The 20,574-nt window shown below is 38.4% G+C and overlaps 2 protein-coding genes across 5 annotated transcripts in view; both read right to left on the reverse strand.

The window, feature by feature from the left end:
- The window catches only part of plch1 (phospholipase C, eta 1), an 80,045-nt gene extending 66,770 nt beyond the window's left edge, over window positions 1-13,275 (reverse strand). The window contains exons 1-2 of one of the 2 annotated variants that reach the window (XM_088079014.1): window positions 13,129-13,275; window positions 3,672-3,793 (exon numbers count right to left, since the gene is read on the reverse strand). In XM_088079014.1, coding sequence (XP_087935140.1) covers window positions 3,672-3,750 — 79 coding nt within the window. In that variant the 5' untranslated portion in view covers window positions 3,751-3,793; window positions 13,129-13,275. Of the gene's footprint in view, window positions 1-799; window positions 1,387-3,671; window positions 3,794-13,128 lie in introns of those variants that run through there. The other variant, XM_088079015.1, reaches the window with a different exon arrangement.
- A 2,209-nt stretch (window positions 13,276-15,484) lies between these two features.
- miso1 (mitochondrial inner membrane subdomain organizer 1) lies at window positions 15,485-19,631 on the reverse strand. Of its 3 annotated transcripts, none has more exons than XM_042487118.2 (5): window positions 19,453-19,631; window positions 18,996-19,055; window positions 18,100-18,259; window positions 16,722-16,876; window positions 15,485-16,076 (listed from the first exon to the last, which is right to left on the reverse strand). In XM_042487118.2, exons 1-5 carry the CDS (start codon window positions 19,612-19,614, stop codon window positions 15,819-15,821), a joined length of 795 nt encoding a protein of 264 aa, XP_042343052.2. In that variant the 5' UTR covers window positions 19,615-19,631; the 3' UTR covers window positions 15,485-15,818. The 3 variants fall into 3 exon arrangements, with proteins under 3 accessions (XP_042343052.2, XP_042343053.2, XP_042343054.2); XM_042487119.2 differs by having other exon boundaries at window positions 15,485-16,073; window positions 19,453-19,625; XM_042487120.2 differs by lacking the exon at window positions 18,996-19,055 and having other exon boundaries at window positions 19,453-19,625.
- Between the last annotated feature and the right edge of the window lie 943 nt (window positions 19,632-20,574).

The following is a 20,574-nucleotide window of genomic DNA, read 5'->3' on the forward strand; positions in this document are numbered from 1 at the left end:
CATATTTTTTGACAGCGTACTGGAGAGAGCAAAAGGGTCACTCTAATAGCCCAGGGACTGCTGGGACTTCAGATTTGCCATTAAAGCTCAACCCAAAGCTCTGTCACAGTATGTGGCGCTCAAGCCTGCCTGGGTTTCACAGGGCTCCTGTCTCTGCTGATGCCAAAACAATCCACCTTTAGCATGTGGTAATGCTACAACCTCAGTCAGTTTCTCAGACAGCTTCTCAGTGAGGCGCTGCAGTGACAGAACCCATAAACTTCTCCTGGATTTGTGTGTGGAGGATGCAGCATTGTAAAGGATGTTGCAGATCCACACGTTGCTATATGGACTGAGGGAAGTCTTGTCAAATTGACAAATTAAGATGCTTTTCTGCCCCCTAGTGACAAAAGCAAAGGGCCATTTTCAGCACTGGGGACCGTTTTACTGCCCCACTGCTGCTCTTCATCAAGAGCTCTCATTTAGCTAAACTAACAAATTCCTACACCAGTTTATAAACTACACAAAAATAACGACTGAGTGTAGTTAAACCTGACGTTTTGCACCTAAAATGCTGAGAAAAATTAAATATAATACAATTAATCACGTGCAACTTGACAATCCTGTCAACAGCAGCGTGGGTGTTGAAATTTCTCCACAACAACAAGCGCAATGGAGAAATTACGCATGGGCTTCGCTTGCAATGCAACATATAGGCATCCAAAGGAATGCGTGCACTAAACAGACTATTTTACACCATGTAAGACTGAAATATCAAACAACCAAATGACAAAAAAAAGCTTGACAAATGATCCCTTACCCTTCTCCAGACTGAGATTTCTGCAAACTTCAAGTTCTGCCATTTAGAGCTGGAGTTCTCACAAGGTCCCTCCATTCGTTTTGGACATCATTTTAATTTCCTAATTGTAGCGGTTCGTAAAAAACATCAAAACATGTCTGACTAGTCAATTTCTCCATGGTGATTGGACGTTCACACGAAACGCGCCATGATGATGAAGTGTCACTTTTGTGTCCAGAATTTAAAAAAAAAAAAAAAACGAGCCCAGAAACAAACTGCACCTCAGCCCCTGCCTCCCCGGCACGGTCTGCGGAGTTGCTTCACAAAACCATCAAACCTCCACAGCCGCTGCTGCTGCGCGCACATCCTCTCCTCTCACAAGGCGCAACACACAGAGGCAAAAAAAATAAGCCGATTTCTCACACGCTCGTTGGACCGACACCCGAGTGGATGTCAGTAAGCACGAATTTAAGACTGGCTTGGAGTGAGCGAGAGTGAATGATAGCGCACGGAACAGTGGCTTAACCGCCAGAGTTGGACATATTTTTGGATATTTCATCAGCTTTGCCAGACAGTCTGGTGTTTGGCGACAGTTTGAATTACCCACCAAACACGCTCGTGGCGCATCTGTTTGTGTTCGGGCACCTATTCCTCGCTTTATATCCTGAGGAGACACACAGTCACTATTGCGCAAAGATGCCAGCGACATGACCCATTTTACGCTGTGTGTGTGTGTGTGTGTGTGTGTGTGTGTCTCGTTTAAGGTGAGAATGCCTCCTCGGAGATGGAGCAAGGAACAGGCTTCATGATATATGAGGGATGCTCCAGGAGCGCGCGCATACCAGGGCTCCGCGCGCAAGTTGTGTGTAAACATTCATTATTAGCTTTTAAACTGTGTGTGTGTGTGTGTGTGTGTGTGTGTGTGTATCCCAGTTGAGTCAATTCCCTAATGAACATTTGGTCAATCTGGAGCTCCCAGATTAGTCTTGCTCATTGGTCCACATTAAAGCCATTTAATTTAGAAGACAATTATAGAGTGACCAAACACACACATACTCAGCAACACACACATGCACACAAACGTGTTCAAACACAGAGAGCCAGAGGTCACCAAATCGATTTGTGCTGTCTGGAGGAACAAAAACACATGTCTGACCAACAGTGTCATACTAAGTTCAATGCTGCATGTACATACAGTATGTATGTGTGTGCATGTTTTTTGCATGCATGCTGTGCATTAGCAAGTACAGTGATTTGACTCAGTGACTCTGATTTAAGTTGTAAACCTCTTTTCCTCCACACCTGCCTGATCACAGACAGCCCCCTCCCTCAAACACCATCCTCAAACTGATTTATGTACCACGGCCAAACGAAAACCATCAGCCACTGTGTCATTCACAAAAAGACTGGAAGCAACTGGGGAGGAAGGGAAAGAGGCAGAGCGAAGCAAAGTCGTGTGGAAAATAAACCAGGAGAGACGAGAAGAAAGAGGCATATGTTTTCAAAATGGTTCAGACTGACAGGAAAGGGCAAACCGTCTGGGTCGTGAGGGGAGGGATACTGACAGAGATCAACAGGATCTGAAGTTCAGTGAAGACTGTTAAAACCTAGATGTTTTGTTCTGTTTCTCCTCCCTTTATCTCTGTAAAAAAAATTACTGCAGCTTGAACACAATAACTGTAGGCGACTAGATTAGTATCAGAATATGTTATCATGTAAGAAATTGATTGCAAGGGTGGTGCAAGCTCACTTTGTATGAGAATTTATGAAATTGTGTTTGCATTTCATACTCAGTAGGCCACTCATTTTCATTTTAACAACATTAATTACCTACAAATTCTGGGGGGAAAATGGTCAAATTTGGCTTGGAGAAACATATTTGCAAAGTGAGATAATATGTTTAAGTCCCATAAATGTGATATCCATATTTCTTATCATAACCAAAGGGAAAATAGACACTTGTGTGTACTCTCAGCATCAATCAATCAATCAATCAATCAATCAATCATCCACAGCAAAGTACTGAAGCAGTCAAGCCTGTTTTATACTACAGTTCGCTGACAAGCAGAAAGCACACACTTGTACGCTATAGCACACAGTCTGCAGGGGTATGATGTGACTGTATTAAGTCAAGGTGAGGCTTTAAGTGGTCTGTCTGCTGTAGGTGAGACAGTCAGAGGCAGGCAGAGATCAGAGATTTGTTATGGATTTGTCTGGCGGATCTGTCAGCGTGAAGCCCCGAAACTCATAAATCAAAATCAAATTGATGTCTGGGTTAAACTCAGCTTAAAGGACAATACAATATATGTTCTGTTTTATTAAATCATATCTAACATAGTGGCATTAACAGATATGCATATATGTGTCAGGGTATTCATGTTGATCTAAGATATTGAGCAGAATAAAACATCCCTCATACAAGCTGAAGGAAATAAACGTCACCAAAACAAAAGGAAAAGAAGAGCTTCTCTTTTTGTCTTTGATATATCTGACTCCACTGTGTGAGTATTAATATTTATGAATCACACAGAATAGAGCCATATAGCACTACAAGTCAGGTGTTACAGCCTATTAGTACATAAATGATTTGTATGTCACGCTTTGAAAAATAATATCCTGTATAAATGAAGCTTTATAGGCAGGTCTTTATAGTTGACAGTGAATCAGTAGCTCGCAGCAGGTTTTGTGTGTCAGTAAACACTGATTAGGTTTTTACTGATGCCACAAACAGAATCTTGGCTGTGCTGTCTGCAATATAAAAGGGTAAATGTCTGATGCCCAAGAGTGGAGACGAGTCTCCCTCTACTGTTCATTCCCATGACATACAGCTATCAGTACTGTACATTGTATTCTGTCCTTTATATTATTCTGTTTTTGTGTGTGTGATATTTACCATGAAAGGTGCTGTTGTCTGTCAGGAAGTGCCGGCGGTACTGTGGCTCTCCTTTCCTGTTCACCACCCAGGAGCTCATAGTGAGAGGAGGAGAGAGATAGGAGGGTAGACAACTGGATGACCTGTGAAGTAGAAGAGAATTTAACTGTGTTGTCCGAACATTTTGCAAGATTTGAGTAAATCCAAATAGTAATTTTATTTCATTTTCAGAAATTATGATTTCTCTTACAGCTTTTTAAAAAAAAAAAAAAAAAAACCTGCATGTTAAATGTGCTACTGATGAAAAACTATACCTGACAATCCTTGCATGTAGTAACTTTAATAACATCAGGAGCCAAAGAAAATGTGATGTCAAGACTTAAAATAATAATAATAACAACAACAACAACAACAACAACAACAATAATAATAATAATAATCAGAATAATCATAATAATCAGAATAATCATAATAATAATGAGCAGAGGACTAATTATGCAACTTGGAAGACACATTTTCAGATTTGCATTATTAAAAAATTGAGGGAATGACAAAAATTATTCCCCTCTACTGCAGTAAAACTTATTATTGGGACCCCACAGTTTGTGAGATTATACTAAGCAGGGGTGTAACACCAAATTCTTTGCCCTTTGCATAGGCAGCCTCTGTAGGCCACTCGCCCTCCCTTTTTTTAATCCATGTTTCTCTTCCCTTTTGAATTTTTTTTTTCTTTTTACAAAGTCATTTTGCTTTCTTTCTTTTTTATTTCCTTTCTTTCGTTTATTTCTTTTTTGGAACCCAGATTTCCTTTTTCGGAGAAAGACAAATTGTAGTGCAGGGACGGACCATTTTGTGCCTTTAAATGGTAAGAGGGTCCTCAGAGGGCTACTACTAGTTTTTTGATACAAAGTTCAGTCTTTCAACCAATTTATTCAGCCAATTTTAATTTATTTATGGCACAAATTACTTCGAATTAATAATTGCAAATAAAACCTTTCCATTGGGGCCCTGGGTGATTAGTCCCATTTTTCCTCCAACTGTGACATCCTTGATACTGAGGCAGAAATACATCTGTGGTCATTTGCATCTTGTTGGTTTGCAATAGAAGACAAACCTTTGAATCAGTATTTTGTGCCATTTTTCTTAGTCCGTGTTTTTCTTTAATTTTGATATGCCTTCTTATTGTGGTAGTGGAAGCATCACCACCTCTTCCACTTCTCTCTGTGTAGTTCATGGCTCGGATCTCCTCAAGAATTATATTGTCATCTTCAGCAAAATCAACATTGTCACTTAATAAAACAAAGGACATTATTTAAGGCCAATGAAACTCCTTGCTTTCTTACATCACTGCCATGAAAAATGTCTTGGGTGCTTTTTACTAAACTATCATCCTACCATTTCCCATCCGGTTCTTTTTGTCCATCTTTTTTGCCCCCTTTGAATCTCTCTCCATGTGCTCTCATTCATCTTCCTTCTGTTTCTTCTCACCATTATTCCCGGATTCCCAATTTTCCACCACTTTCCCCTGATCACTTTTCATTTCTACCTCTCCTGCCACATTCACTGTTTCGTGTTTCCCCACCTGTTGCTCATCCGTCTCTTTGTGATTTACTGCTTCCCAGTACAAACACACCCTCTTTCACTCTCTCTCACACACACACACACACACACACACACACACACAACCACACACATGCAACCACACACACACACACTCAGAAGCTTAGATCTGAAAAGGCCCGGAGCCTCTGGGACAGTTATTGGTGTCTGGTGCCGGCTGACCCCGGAAGAGGTGACTGTCTGGTAGATCATGTAGAACTCAGGGGTCAACTATCTTTGACTTAAAAGTACTTTCCTTTGACTCTGTCACCACCTCACTTTAATGACTCTCTATTACAGACGATATGGACTAATTCCCACTCATTATGTTTACATGAGGAAGAAAAGCCTTCTGTCACTACTACTGGTCGTGGAAGGACCTGCAGACCATACTACCTCTTAAAAGTCTGAAAATAAAAGCCAAAAAATTAAAATCATGGTAAAATTCCACCTAAATGACAAATGCCACTACTTTATTTGAGCTGTATTTTTACTTCCTCGTGTGTTTGATTATTGTATTTTCTATCTGTTTTTTTTTTTGTGAGGGTTCTGTTTAAACTGTAACCGGTGTGCTGTCCTGGCCATGTCTCCCTTGGAAAAAAAAGATTTCCATCTCAGTGAACTTCCTCATTGAATGAAAAAAATAAAAAATAAATAAATATATATAATAATGTGAGACTTCAAGTTACGTACTTCACAACGTCATTTTGAGTCAGTTTGTGGAAAGCCAACATTGGTAACTGTAATGTATTTTAGTACCAGTCCAATACCAGTGGCCAAAAGACACACTTTGCAGGAATTCCGTTAAAATGTTTTTGAGATAATTGCATTTGTGAGAATTACATTGACACAAGGTCACAGTGACCTTGACCTTTGACCGCCAATTTTGAATCAGTTCATTGTTGAGTCCAATTAGACATTTGCACCAAATTCAAAGAAAACATCTCAGGCGTTCTTGAGATGTCACATTCATGAGAATGAGACAGACTCAAGGTCATGGTGACCTTGACCTATGACCACCTAAATCGTATCAGTTCATCCTTAAGTCCAAGTGGATATTTGTGTCAAATTTGAAAAAACATTCCCTAAGGTTGTTTTTGAGATGTCCTGTTGATGACAATGAGACAGATAAGGTCACAGTGACACTGGCCTTTGACCTGTGACCAACGAAATCAAATCAGTTCATTTTTAAGTCCAAGTGGATGTGTGTGCCCAGTTTGAAGAATTTCCCTTACTGTGTTCTTGAGCTATAAAGCGTCCTTGAGTTAAAGAAAGGCGCTATATAAATCCAATATATTATTATTATTATTATTATTATTATTATTATTATTATTATTATTATTATTATTATTATTATTATATTGCATTTCCCAGAATGGGACAGACAGACAGACATCTTAAAACATCATGCCTCTGGCTTCAGCTATCACTGGTGCAGAGGCGTAAGAAAAGAAACCAAGACACCCTGCAAACACTACAACAAAACACTGAGGCCAAAACATTCACTTTTACAACAAGACATGGAGAAACACAATTGTGAAAGGGCTAAAAGAAAAAACAACAGCAAAAAAACATAAAAAACATAAGGAGCAGATATTTCTGCTCCCACTATAATCTGTGCTCTCTGGTGCTTTGGTCAAGAACACAGCTTTGACCTAAAATCCTGATTTCTGCATATCTAGAAAAAAGCAGTGTGCACGATTTAAACCTTTAGTGTTGTCTTCATTTTAAATGCACAAAAAGTCACCTGAGACTTTTCTTTATTAAACTTTGCCTCACCTTGTGCTTGCAACACCTCTTAGCTGCTAACTCACTGTAGAGCGCAGCCCCTTGTGGTTTACTGCTTAATTACAGAATGATGTTTCTAGATGACTGTTTGTTTTCATAACAGAGTCCAAATTACAGACAGGAGCTGAGCAGAGGTAGATGACTGGATACACTGTTTGAGCAGCTTTAATGGCATGTCAGGTCGTGATATGGCTAGATTATATAAATCCACATAAACGCTAAAGTCACATGGCTAGAAGAGGTTACCAGAATGTACAAGTTAGTTAGCTTAACAATGTAACAGCAAATTAATCAGAGATCATACTGTGTCTATAATGCCGATGAATTCTACATTAACATGTCAGACGTGTGAACATATAACATTGATGGTTGATATTTTTTTTTAAGTTCCCAAACATAACAAGTTATAAATGGAAATAATTGAAATGAATCAAAGGAAATTATTACATATATGTACACAGGGCTTGTAACAGCCAAGTATGATTGTCCCAGCAAAGTAACCCTCCGAAACCTAAGCAAAATGGTCTGATTTCTCACAAAAACATGGGAAGAAGGCCACAAGCAACTTAAATAGAAATGGCCCAAAAATGAGCAAGAAATAAAGAAAAAGTTACATGAAAATTACTATAAAATAATCACATTTTTTAAAAAAAATTGCATAAATTAATTAAAAACAAAAAAAGACCACAAGAAAGAGCTCAAAAAATTTTAAATTCTTATTTTTTCCCTGTAACATAATTTTAGAAATATAATTAAGACAATTATAAATGTAGTTTTCTGGAATTTTTTTCCCACATTTTTTGCTAACGTCTAATAATTCTCCCCAGCTTATTTTTAGATCATTTCCTTGTCACTTTTTAAAAGACATTTGCAGGATGGTTCTTGCTAACGTGCTCATTATGTTTTTTCCCATGCTTTTGAAAGAAAAAACAATCTTCTCTAATGCTAGTAAAAGGTGTCTGACTGCAGCACAAGAAAACTGATGTTGTCCTAGGTTTAAAGGGTTAAAGGAATAAGTCAGCATTTTGGGAAATGTGCTTATCTTTCTTGCCCAGAGTTAGATGAGAAGATTGTTTCATCTCTCGCGTTTGTCCAATAAATATGCCACACAGCCAACAGCTCGTTAGCTCAGCTTGGCAAAGCGGAAACAGGGGGAAGCAGCTGGCTTGGCTCTGTCACAAGGTGACAACATCCACCCAAGTTCATTACTTAACATGTTAATTATCCTTTTTTTAAAGTGCTATAAATACTGTTACAAGTGTTGCATGCCTAACTATTACAAACCGACAAACCAAGTGTGTGTCAGTGCTTGTAAAGTGAGTTAGTTAAATGACTCTGCTGCTCTTCTGACTGTGAGTAACACAAGAAGCCCTCTTATGTATAGGAGGGCCCAAACCTCAGGGGAATACAGCCTGCTCTTTTTAGTCTCTTGGGCCACTGGGAGCAACTTAAAAAATAAATGTTTCACTGTCAGACTGCCTGATGAGCCATTCTGTCTCAGGGCCTGGCAGGAAGTAGGTCGAGGATGCCCCCAAGTTAGATGTTTTGTTGTAGATATTAAAATCAAACAGAAGTAATACAATCTGAGACGTGGATGAAGCATTTTAGTACTTCCACTTTCTTTTTCTGTCTGTCTAAACCTGCTTGTAAAACACACATATTATCTGATAGGATAGCAATCTTTTATGTTTTATACAGTAGTGGGAATCCATGCAGTGATACTACAGCAGATTTCAGCTCATATCTAGCTGAATAACCATTGGCAGTATACAACCTTTAAATTGGTAAAAAAAAAAAAAAAAATGGAATAAAATTAATGACATGGACGTAGGGCTGGGCAATACAGCCAAAAATTAAACTCTTTCGTGACAAAAACTTTTTTTTTAAATAAAAGGCTTCTTGTTAGAACCTCACCGGGTGAGTTCTTGTTAACACCCTTAGTGCGCGTTGATTTTCAACATCACATACATATACCAACATGGATGGAGTCTTCTGTCAGTACTCTGTGGTCACTTTGTACATATTTGTGCATATTTTCTGAAAGCTTACAGCAATTAACAAAACAGAGCAGTACCATCGAAGATCGTGGCAGCATTGTCGCACATTTCAAGCAAGATACGACCATAGGAGATGCCAAAGACATTTAAACAATGAAGTATAGTGGACAAATTTCTCCCTCAGATGGTTCTAGGTATATGTATTGTTTATGTTAAGTTCCAGGTAGAGCCCTGTGAAAGGGTTCCACATGGAATGTTTATAAAAGGTTCAACTGGGAACTAAAAGGGGTTCTCCTAGAGGGATGAGCTAGTTACCAGCTTTATTTCTAAAAGTGTGTAATTCTGTTTTAATGGCCTGTGTAACATTCATGGCACAAATCACCCGTTATATATAGTTTTCACCTATTTATGTGACAAAGGCCCTCTCATGACATGCAGACACAGCAGCATCTGTCACCCCATATTGACACATGCCAAAGAGCACTCTATTTAAACATGAATAATGAGATATACAATGGCTGTTCTATTCTTATGTGACCAGCTGCCATAAAGGCTAAGTGATTATTAACTAAGATAGGATTTTTTTTTATCCGCAACTGTCTCTGTGGTTATGACTTTCCATAAACACAGGCAACACAGTTATGTTGCTCTATTTATGTTTCTCTTTACTACAAGTCAGCTGTAGGTAGGCTGTAGCTGTATGTAGGCTATGGATGAGGATCTTAGTTGTATTTAGCCTGTAAACCATGTTGCCTTTCTGCAGAGTCAATGAGTAGCTTGTAATAGCTTGTTAAGCAGTTATCCGAACGGAGAGTAAACATTCTTGGTCTGCTGAAGGCTAGACAAATAGTTTCCCAAACGGTGCTCCCTCGCTCTCTAACTCATCATACAAAAGTATACGGGTACAGGGGACTAGAGGTAGACAACATTTTAATTCAGGGTCATTAATTTGTGTAAGATGTATGTCATTTTTAAAATACATTGTCAGAAAGTTGAAAATGCTTTCTATCGAATTAAGTTCGTGTTTCATGTGTTGGAGTTATGGGTGGTCAGACATTGCCTTTCTCATTGACTCACACTCAATCAAACTTAATTATCTATTTGTCCATCCTTAGACTGTTCTGAGTATACTTCAAACCTCTCATATTAATTTCAGCTTTATACATGGAATATAGAACTCTAAATATGCAGCTGACCTATTAAACAAATTATTTACATTATTGATACATTTTTCCAACATTCTTTCAATTAATCCATTTATTGTTTGGTCAATGAAATATCTGAAAATAGCAACAAAAAAAATTCCACAGTAACAGCTTCACATTGCTTGTTTTGTTTAACAGACAGTTCAAACTGCAAATATACAATAAAATACAATTAGCCTTTATGGAACAAAAGAATGCTGCAAGTCCTGAAATTGAAAAAAGCTTGAATAAGAGAAGTTTGTATAATTTTGCAATTATTTGAACAGTCAAGTGATTGTAAAAACTTTTGCTGATTCATCAACTAATCCTTCAGCTCTACAAAATGTGTTTTCACAAGGCTCCAGAGGAAGGAAGAGGAAGTTGTAACATCTAAATTGTCCAGCCTGTGCTGTCTCAACAAGCCTTTGACCTGATAAGGAGACAGAGCAAACCTTGAGGCTGCAAAGTCACTGAGAGGTCAGAGTTCTTACAGAGGGACATTGAGGGTATCTGGTGCTGTCAACAGATGCAGTTTTAACATCATGAGTCTTAAGAAAATAAACTGAATAACAGAAATCTCTACATGAGATGAAGCCAGGTTTAAAATTCGTGTTTCATTTTGCTTACATATTGAGTGAAAGGTTTATACAGAGGGAATTTTGGATATTTTTTCATCACTTAAAAAATAAATAAATAATAATTTTTAAAAAAAACACTGTTAACGGCCAGTAAATAAATCAATTCTCACCATGTTTTGGGGAATAAAATGTTCTACAAATCATGCTATGAATAATACATAAACAAATCCCTCAGTAAAGACCTTAAGAATATAGAAAGGAATAAAACTAGAAAGTTTGGTTTGTATACGTGTTACTTAACTGAAGATTTCGGGCTCAGAGTATGGGTGAAATCAGCATTTTAACATTTTAACTAATAAATATGATCATGGAACTTACATCAAGACAATTATGTTTTGTATTACAAGTTTTCTGACATTTTATGTTTAAATGTGCAAATGAGTCATTAGTATGTGTTAGTTTTAATATCATAAGTCATTAGTATTAATATGAGTCATACTTCCAGAACAGAAATCTGTATCAAACTATTTTCTAGTACATCCTAAAATAATAGGCTAATTCAATCCAAAAGATGCGATTGATTGTACATTTGTAAACATTCGTCAGTTATACATGGAATTAATATCTCCACAGTCAGAATTATCAATATCAATTATACAGCATGTTTTAAAACCTTAAAGAGCTCAGTCTTATTTTAGCTTTCATGTGTGCTGCTCTGTGCTCGTGTGTGTGGTAGCATGTGTGTGTGGTGGGGTCATCTTGCTTCACTGTGAAATTTAGGGGTGGGTAAGGTCATGAGTCAAACTGTCAGATCTATTTCAAGCAGAGACACCCCCTCATCTTTCCCTCTGCTTCCTATCTTTTACTTTTACTCTCAGGTTTTAGACTCAAACTGTCTGCTTAATGTCGTCACTGACGAGAGAGAACTGTTCATTTTCTGCTGGAGCGAGTTCTGAGTTGATAAAACATCAGCTTGCACTAAGGGACTCCAACACATAGACAGTTTCCCATTTCAATTTGTAAATGGATCTGACACCTCTGGCATACAGTGGCACCAAATGACAGCTTGTTCCATGCTTACTCTTATATTTCTGTCTCGTACCTGCACATTAATCCTTACACACATACGTCTCACACACATAACTTGGTTCATTCAATCCCAAACTGTTCACCCTCCCTTCCTTTCCACCAGAAAACTTCAATTATTCATGAGCGATCACAGCACCCACAAAGAGTCATGTTCCAGCTCCTACAACCCTACACCAGCAAGCCGATACACTGTTCACAATACTCCAAGTCACATAATAACAAGGGAGTCACTTTACAGCTAATGCATTCCTTCGCGCGCACACACACACCCACACACACAGCCTCTACATTGCATGTGGGTGTGTGATGGAAAAGCTACTGTAATAGTTTATTTCCAGTAAGTGTTAATTGTGACAGCAGGTGAAACTTAGAGGAAAAAATCCATTAACAACTGCATAAAAAAGTGATTGAGTTTGGATCTATAAGCCTGTATCAATTCACATGTAAGCTTCATCAACTCTGCCTGACAAAGACTCCCCTTGTATGAGATGTTGACAACACTCTGTGAGGTTCATCAGGCAGGAGCAAAGATGGAGAGTTATGTTTTTTGTGGGGTGCATTTCAGTGAGTGTCACCCCAGCTCTCTGTCTCTTTAAATCTCTTTGTCTTTCACACCAAGGCAGCTCCACACAACCACTCAAATCAAATCAAAAAAATCCCTAAGGACCCTTCTCTAGGACGGGGGAGTGCCTCATCCCTTTCTCTCTGTGATGGCTACCGGCTGAGTGTAATAAAGGCCTTTGTTATGCTGCCCTGCCGCAAATCTTTATTGTTAAAGCACAATGAAAACGGAGCAGCACATGCAGCAGAAAAAAACTTTATCAGTCACAATGATTTTAGTAGCAAACAAGGTAAGATACATGAGAAAAATATATAAGTGACTTCAACAGCTCAGGCAATCTGTGGCCCTAACATGATCCAAGAACTAAAAAAAAAAAAAAGTACTTTTAAGTCTAATTGCATCTGGCTTCCCTTAAGTGGTACAAAAAAGTTAAGGATTAAAGTGTATTGAGTTTCTATATAACAGAGCCTGTGTCCAGGCACACAGGTTTAGCAGGTGCACATGTGCTTGGATACAGTATCCTACCAACAGTAAAGTGACAGCTAACTGTATTGTCACAATCAAAAAACTTCACAGTTAAGTTTTAGGAAACTTTTTTTTGTTAGTAAAAATACATATTATTATATTTTCCTTTTTTTTTTAAACGTCCTCATGAATCACATCAAGCATAAGCTTACTTACTTCTGCCACTTCAGTTTCAGATTTTCAAACCACGTTGTCAGCTTCCTCACAAAATCTTGCCACTTTCACTAGAGCAGTATTCCTTCAAGCTCTGAGTGTCCATGGCACACAGGGGCACACATGTAAAAGAAGTCAGTGATAGTCCCAGCGGTGTGGTTTCTGGCAGAGAGAATGTCCCAACAACTTCACTGGTGTGGGCAAGCACCCACCAGTACATCAAGCACTGGTGCCTTTCAAATGACTACTACTGGTGTGGGACGAGTGGACTTGGGAAAATCTGGAGTGGATTTAGGAGTGGACTGCTTTTCCACAAGAGATGAAGGAGATGAATTACTCATTCAATAAATACTTACATTAAACACTGGATGCAAAAGGGATGTGTGAGACTAATAGAGATTCTTCTATTTCAAAATTTAAGAACACTGACAAAAACCTCCATAAGCTGCTAACCTTAACACTTTTAAATTCAGACCGTACCTATGCAACTAACATCTGGGGGACCAGATCTGCTAGAAGGGTCTAGTGTCACCGTCCCAGTAAAAAATAAAATAAAAGTTGAAAACTTATTTCCTGTTATATTATTTATAATAGAAAGTACAGCTATACAATGTACTTTATGAATATGCAATAAATGAACATACAGTAGTGCAGTACACTGTAATGCTGTGTTTCTTTTACCTCTGAAGTCAAAGATTGTAGCTGGTAATGATGTCACATCCGAGCTGAGTGTGTTCCAGTACAACAAGTCGCAAAACCAGTATGTTGTTAGCCATATCAGTTCAAGCCAGGTTAGCCACTGTTGGCATTACCACTTGATAACAACCCACAGCACTGTATTTTGCACATACAAACACTGTAGCAAGACACAAATGAGATAGACGTGCTAATAAACATTAGCAGCTTTTAAAAATTTTAATGCACAGGGCAACCATGGTTGATTTTGAGGTCAGGGTTGGTGAGGTTCCATTCAGTTAAAATTTTCGACTGGAAATTCAGAAATACCGACTTTGCGGTGCAAGTGGAACACAGTATAATACAAATAGCATAAAAATGGCACTTTGTTAAGTTCATTTTTAATAATGACTGCATTTGCTAAATTTCTATTTTTTAAAATGATACGTTTGCCCCTTTGAATTATTAAATAGGTACTTTAAGTGTAAATGTGAACACATGTTGAGAAATGTACATTGTACAGTATGGTACGATTCCTACCTGCCCAAATATTCAATTATCATCTGAGTCACACAAATATTACAATGATATCTTAAACTTTTGACCCTTTTTGATTAATAAACATGCGACCAACACTCTGTGATCTCCAGCCTCAGAAACTTAACTATGCCTTCCCCCTGTTGTCTGTCTCGGCCATGCTTTCCCTCCCACTCCTCCCAGTGACAGTTCAAAGTCTGGCAGCAACAGCCATCAGCCTGAAATGCACCTTACAATTTAAACCAGCCCACCAATCACGAGCCTCTTCGGCCGTAACAGTCGCTAGTAACATTTGCACAACAAAAGAGAGCTGATTCATCAACCGGCTCCCCCCTTTCCTTCACTCCCTTTCCCTTGACTCCTCCTCTCCTGCCTTTGTGTTCGGACCCAAAATCCCCTTCTACCCCTGCAGCCCTCCTCCCCTTTGCACTAATCTCCTTAAACCCATTGGATTGACTGCTTCAGTGCTACCTCTCACTGCACCTAGACCCCCATCACCCTGCACCCCTCAGGACACACATCACAGTCTGGTTTCATTTGCGGGCCCCCTCCTCCTCTTATTACTTGCATGGATGAGGCACAGCACATGGAAGCACAAGATGTAATTTTGGAAGTGGTTTTTGTACTGCAAACAATAATGACAATCACATGAGCATAATCCTGGACACACAGGAAATTTGCTTTGGGGCTTATTCTTCAGGACATAAAAAAATCATCTGTTCTGTGTTTTTCATATGAAATTAAGGGCAGTTTACAGTCTTGTTTTCTATTTTTCAGTGCTTAAATACTCAAATGTCTTGGTCACATTACAGCTAAAAGGGCCCTCTTTGTAGGTACTTAAAGACCCCCACACAACATTTAAGGCTCCCATGGGGTTTGAGGGCAGCCAATATAGAGTTTAGCCTTTGCTTCGCCTTGTATTTCACATTGAGGGTTTCTATAGCAACGGTGAGAGGGACAAGTGGACACCCCTTTCCATTTCGAACACCATTAACATACCCCGCCCCCCTTTTAGTGATTAGTGGGGTGTCCCATACACACAGGCAAGCACAAACACACACACACACACACACACACACACACACACATAAACAGAGGAGCCAGTGCTAATGGTCTAAGTGCGTAAGTGAAAGCCAAAGGATTAGTATTGGGGTTTAAGATAAAGTTTTAATCAATTTAAACTTCTAAAGACTGCGAAATACAGTAAAAAATAATCACAAACCTTTGTAACAAGTGTAATAAGGAATGTAAAGCAATATCAGGGAAATGTGATTTATATATATTATATATAAATATATTTTTATAGTATCCATAAGAATATCTGTCACAGATTAATGATCAGTGATGGATGGCACTTTTGTAGCTTGCAGTAAGACTTTTAAACTCCCTTAATTTGTGTCAATATGTCAGTTGGCAGTCACAGATATACAGAATAAATAAAACAGATTCCATGCTGTCACGTCTTTGTCATATTTAGTGCATCAAGTCCTCTTAAAGATCTTCCTCATCAGTCTGAATAAAGCGTTGTCCCTGAGAGCCTTGGAGGCCCTCTCCCATAGGCTGTCCTGCTTCCACAGTCCCCGCCCCTTCTTCTCAGCTTTGACCTCTGCCCTATGCAGCCGTTTGTGGAGACGCCAGTAGAGGCGAGAGTCAGGCTGGACCCCTACCACAGGCGCAGTGCGGGCCAAACCAAGCCTGAGGACCTCTTCGTTCATACAGTAGCTCCACATCAGCCCCTGCTGGAGAGATAATGAAATTACTTCTTAGGGTACTCTACAGATCTGACTTTCAGTAAACAATAATGAAAATTAAAGTATTCATTTTTTTTCTCAGCAACTGGCCGAGAGACCACCTTGGGTGTGTTTCCACCTGGTATTAACATGTAACTCGGGGGATCTGACGTGGACAGCTCCATATCTGTCTGTTCACACCTGGCAGGGGAATGTGTCTCCACAATCGTCTCTTGAAGAGAGATCTCAAGTAACTGGATCTCTTTTCTCTGCTCTGTCGACAAATAAACATGTACATCTTTTTTTTTTTCAAAAACCAAATACATCATTGTTTTTAACAGGCTGGAGAAATTAGAAATACTTTATTGATCCTCAGGGGAAATTTTGTAAAAAAAAAAAAAAAGAAAACAGTTTAATAACAGAGTCCAGCTGTTTGGTGTCACATTAGTGTATACACTGCTGAAAGAATGTGGCTGTATGTCACCCAGACCACTGCTGAATGTGGTCTGAGCAATCAAATCTCAAGACCCATTAAGGACACATTTGGTGGATCCCAATGTACTTAGAGCTGTCCACTTCAGCTTTAATGGCCCAGGATACATGTTAATTAAAGAGCTGTAATCTGGCCTTTTTGTCAGTTATTAGATGCCTCACTCTGCTTTGAGACACCAAACAGTGCAGCATGTCATTCTCTCGGCTGATAAGTTTTAGCCAGACTGTTTGGGAAGGAGTCATGTTCTTCTGCAGCCATTCTCTGCCCTCTGGAGTCAGCTCCACTCCTGCAAGATGCACCACCATCGTGCACACACCTACAGAGGACATAAAAGAGCCATTTACCATATGTATTATAATAAACCATAGGTTATAACTGAAAATTGCAGTTACATATTCACTTGAATGGCCAGAGTGTAGTTATGCACAGTCTGTAGAATGCTTATTATGATTAGGGCTGGTACAGTTTGACATTTGTTTATGCTAATGTTGACTGATACTTGAGCTTTGTTACATATACAAACATCATGTTTTTATCTTTTTTTTTTTTTATATAGGAGCATAGGAGTGGATTCGGTGGGGGGGGATACACACCCTCAACATATATATATATATATATCAAGTAGAAGAAGAGTTTTATTTTGACTGAATTAAAGACATTTCCATCATAAATGTGATGCACAAAAGGCCAAAATTGATGCAAAAAAAATCACCCGAATGCATGAAGTTTGGAGTTTGATACTCAAAATTTCAATGTTGTTTTAACACATACAGCTGTTCAACAACTTTGCCTACAGAAAATATCTGAATATTCAGACATATTAATCATTAACTAACTAAACAAGACTATAAATTAGCTTGCATGACTAGCAAGTTTCTGACACTCATTGGCATGGACACATTTCAGTTACCATTAAAACATTTTGACATTTTGAGATTCAGTGTTGAGCTCTAACGGTGACTGACTGAGCCTTTATATGAAACATAGCAAACGAGAACCAACCACATACATGAAATGAACGCCAGTCAATTATCTTTGTGTAACACCCACAGCCCTAAATAATGGGTCTAACCAGCTTTAAAGTGTAGGAGGTCAAGTGGGACAAAGGTAATATTTGAAATAGCTCAGCAAGAGCCGATCTGCTCATGTGAGTCCTTCACACTGAAGTTGCTGATGGAGCACTCTATATATAAAGTACAAGCGGCTTAATTTTATTACTTAGTGAATAATGTGATTTGATAACACAGATAACAGGCTTACCTGTCACTTTCACTCATGAAAAGATGATAAAATCCAACAGGGTCTGACATTTACAAAGTAAAAATGGCACAATGACATTTTTGGATTTAAGAAGATAAAAAGGAGCATGTGCAGTAAAATGTTAGTCTGTTGAACTAATGAGACAAAATTTAATGTACTGATTGGGCCATTTTAAATTTCAAGACTCCTAATAGGTTATTCTTGTCTAAGGAGGCGTTGTGCGTGTGTGTGTGTGTGCACATGCCTTCATGATTTCACTCAAAGGATAGCCTACATTACCTTTGTGTTTCATAAGTAACGAAGAGACGACTGGCAGATGAATTGGGATATGTTCCACTTCAAGTCCTCTCTCTGTGATTGAATGAACTTTCCCACGGAGGCTGACATTCCTCTCAATAAAGCGAGCGGGGATCTCAGAGGCAGCTTGAAATTTGGTGATCTGAAGACGTGAAATGAGACAGCTGAGTGGTCACGTTAATGACTCATTTGGGTAAAATGTCTGAAAGTACATTTTATTTTCATTAACAACCTACAAAAATAATAAGATGCAATGAGATTTGGAATTAAGTGGGTGAACAGAACTGTTAGTTCACAAGAATCTATGCAGTTTATATTTACGTAAGTGTCAAAATTGAAACTGACACAGAGTAAGTAGGCTATTATTGCACAAATGCACATTAAAGAAATAACTCACCTACAAAATGACAATTTCTGAATTAGTTATATCATGTAACCTTGAATTTGTGAGGAAAACCTTGTTTTTCTTGCATGCCTCTGAGGAAAGCAGCAAACGAAAGAAATGTTTCATAAATTGCAAGAAATTAGTAGATTCAGAAAATTATTTTTATAAAGCTAGGGAAAAAGGAAAAGCCAGGAGAAAACTATATTTATAATCATAATACTGATTTCATACATAATAATTTTTCCATGTCATTTTGTTATTCTAACTTTTTTGCTGTCTTTTCCCTTGTTTTTCTTTTCTTTTTGCTAATTTCCAGGTCATTTTCTTGTACTTTCTGAGTAATTTCTTCTCAAGTTGCTCATTGCCTTCATCCTGTATTTTTGAAAGAAATCTTGTCTATTCTCTCAGAGTTCAAAGGATTTAATTCAAATGCAGCTGGTAGTGACTAGTCTGAGTGTCCCCTTTGCCCCAGTGTATTACTTTACTCTCTTACCAGTTTGATACTCCTTGCTATTACAATAACACCAGCAACTGCCAGTCCGGTGCTTATGTTCTGTGCGAGGGACAAGAGAGCAGTGAAGAGTTTGGGGTTGACAGGATGACAGGATGAAAGCGATACCAACAACCCAGCTGAACATGACACTGACAGAAATAATAGTGACACAGGGACATCGAAAACCCGCTAGGGACAACTGGTCAGATCCATATGGTGTGGTGACACCATATGGTACAGAAGAAGAAGGGCTACTAATAGAGGAAAAGACGATGTAAAAAATGTCCGGATTTCTAAATTGCTTTGCATGTCTTTCCCCTCTTTTGACATTACATGCTACCACCCACTTAAAGATTAGGCTACAGATGCAGGTGGCTCTCACGTTCACGATAGCAATGAAGTGCCCATATTGCACGCTCATGCCAGTGCATTACCAGCACACAAAGGAGACTCCTACCCGCACAAGTGTTAAATTATCATCTGCGAACTGAGATATTAAAGACACGATGTTGTGAGGCGCCTGGTTTCCTTGCTCTCTTTGTTGTCTGATCGTCATTTCCCCCTCAGTTTCTGTTTCTCTAGAAGACTCCGGCATGTTGTTGTCATTTTCTCGACGCATCCGACGCTCCGCCTTTATGGGAGGGACGTGCAAGAGCTTGTGTAAAGTCTCCTCCCTGTGGTGTGCTTTGGACATGACAGGGTGGCGTGGAAGTGAATGCATCAACTTATGCGTTATAAAACACCCGTAAAATTACGATAATTTGTACTGTGACTATCGGAGTTTTCAACTACAGAAAGCTGCTTTTAGTAGTGTTTTATAGCGGAGGGCAGAAGTAGCTCATGCACGTTGCAGCTGAGATTCATATGATCAAACTATCAGTCTCATAAATACCGCTGGGATCAGTGACGTCCCCATCTTTGTCTGCACAACTTGACCTACATAATTTCAATTATGCACTTAATATATCCATATATCTCTCTGAATCCTGTGTATTTTGTAACACTGGCACAATAACAATCATACATTTATTTTATGAATGCATATATGGTAAAATTCTTCTGAATTGACGTTGAGCATGTTTTTGAAACGTTTTGTGGAACTCAGATTAAGTACAGACAAGAGATTTTATGTATTTTTTTATTATGGGAAAACTATTAAGCCAGAGATCCCCTTTTTTTCTTTTTTTTAAATTTTCATTTAACATGCAAAGTTTTTCATCCATACATGCAAAAACAACAACTTTATTTTTAATATTGCAACTTAATTATAAAATGATCTTATCTTAACAAAGTAAATAAAAATAAAAGAAATATACATTTACAATAAAGAAAACGATGTTAAGAGCTAAGATAATAGTATGTACACAAGAAAAACAGAACAAAAGAAAATTATACATGTAAGATACATATCACAAATTTACAAATCAGTCATTAAAAAGAAAAGCTTTCCTGTAATAACATGCTTTAAGCAATGATTTTAAAACATGTAATTTATTTGCAAGCCTATTCTCCTTGTGCAAGGACTATCGAATCCAAAAGAAACTGCCCATGAAAAAATGTTTGTCTACATGTACCACTT

The sequence above is a fragment of the Plectropomus leopardus genome, chromosome 6, assembly GCF_026936395.1.
Source record: "Plectropomus leopardus strain MGB_pleo_1.0 chromosome 6, ASM2693639v1, whole genome shotgun sequence".
Lineage (NCBI taxonomy): Eukaryota > Metazoa > Chordata > Actinopteri > Perciformes > Serranidae > Plectropomus > Plectropomus leopardus.

Excerpts from the sequence above, each read along its gene's own strand:
- miso1 (XM_042487118.2), bottom strand. The coding sequence starts at position 19,614 with ATGCGTCGAGAAAATGACAACAACATGCCGGAGTCTTCTAGAGAAACA. Across the intron at positions 18,260-18,995 it reads TAGCAAGGAGTATCAAACTG|ATCACCAAATTTCAAGCTGC; the intron begins GTAAGAGAGTAA and ends TCACGTCTTCAG. Across the intron at positions 16,877-18,099 it reads GTTACTTATGAAACACAAAG|GTGTGTGCACGATGGTGGTG; the intron begins GTAATGTAGGCT and ends TGTCCTCTGTAG.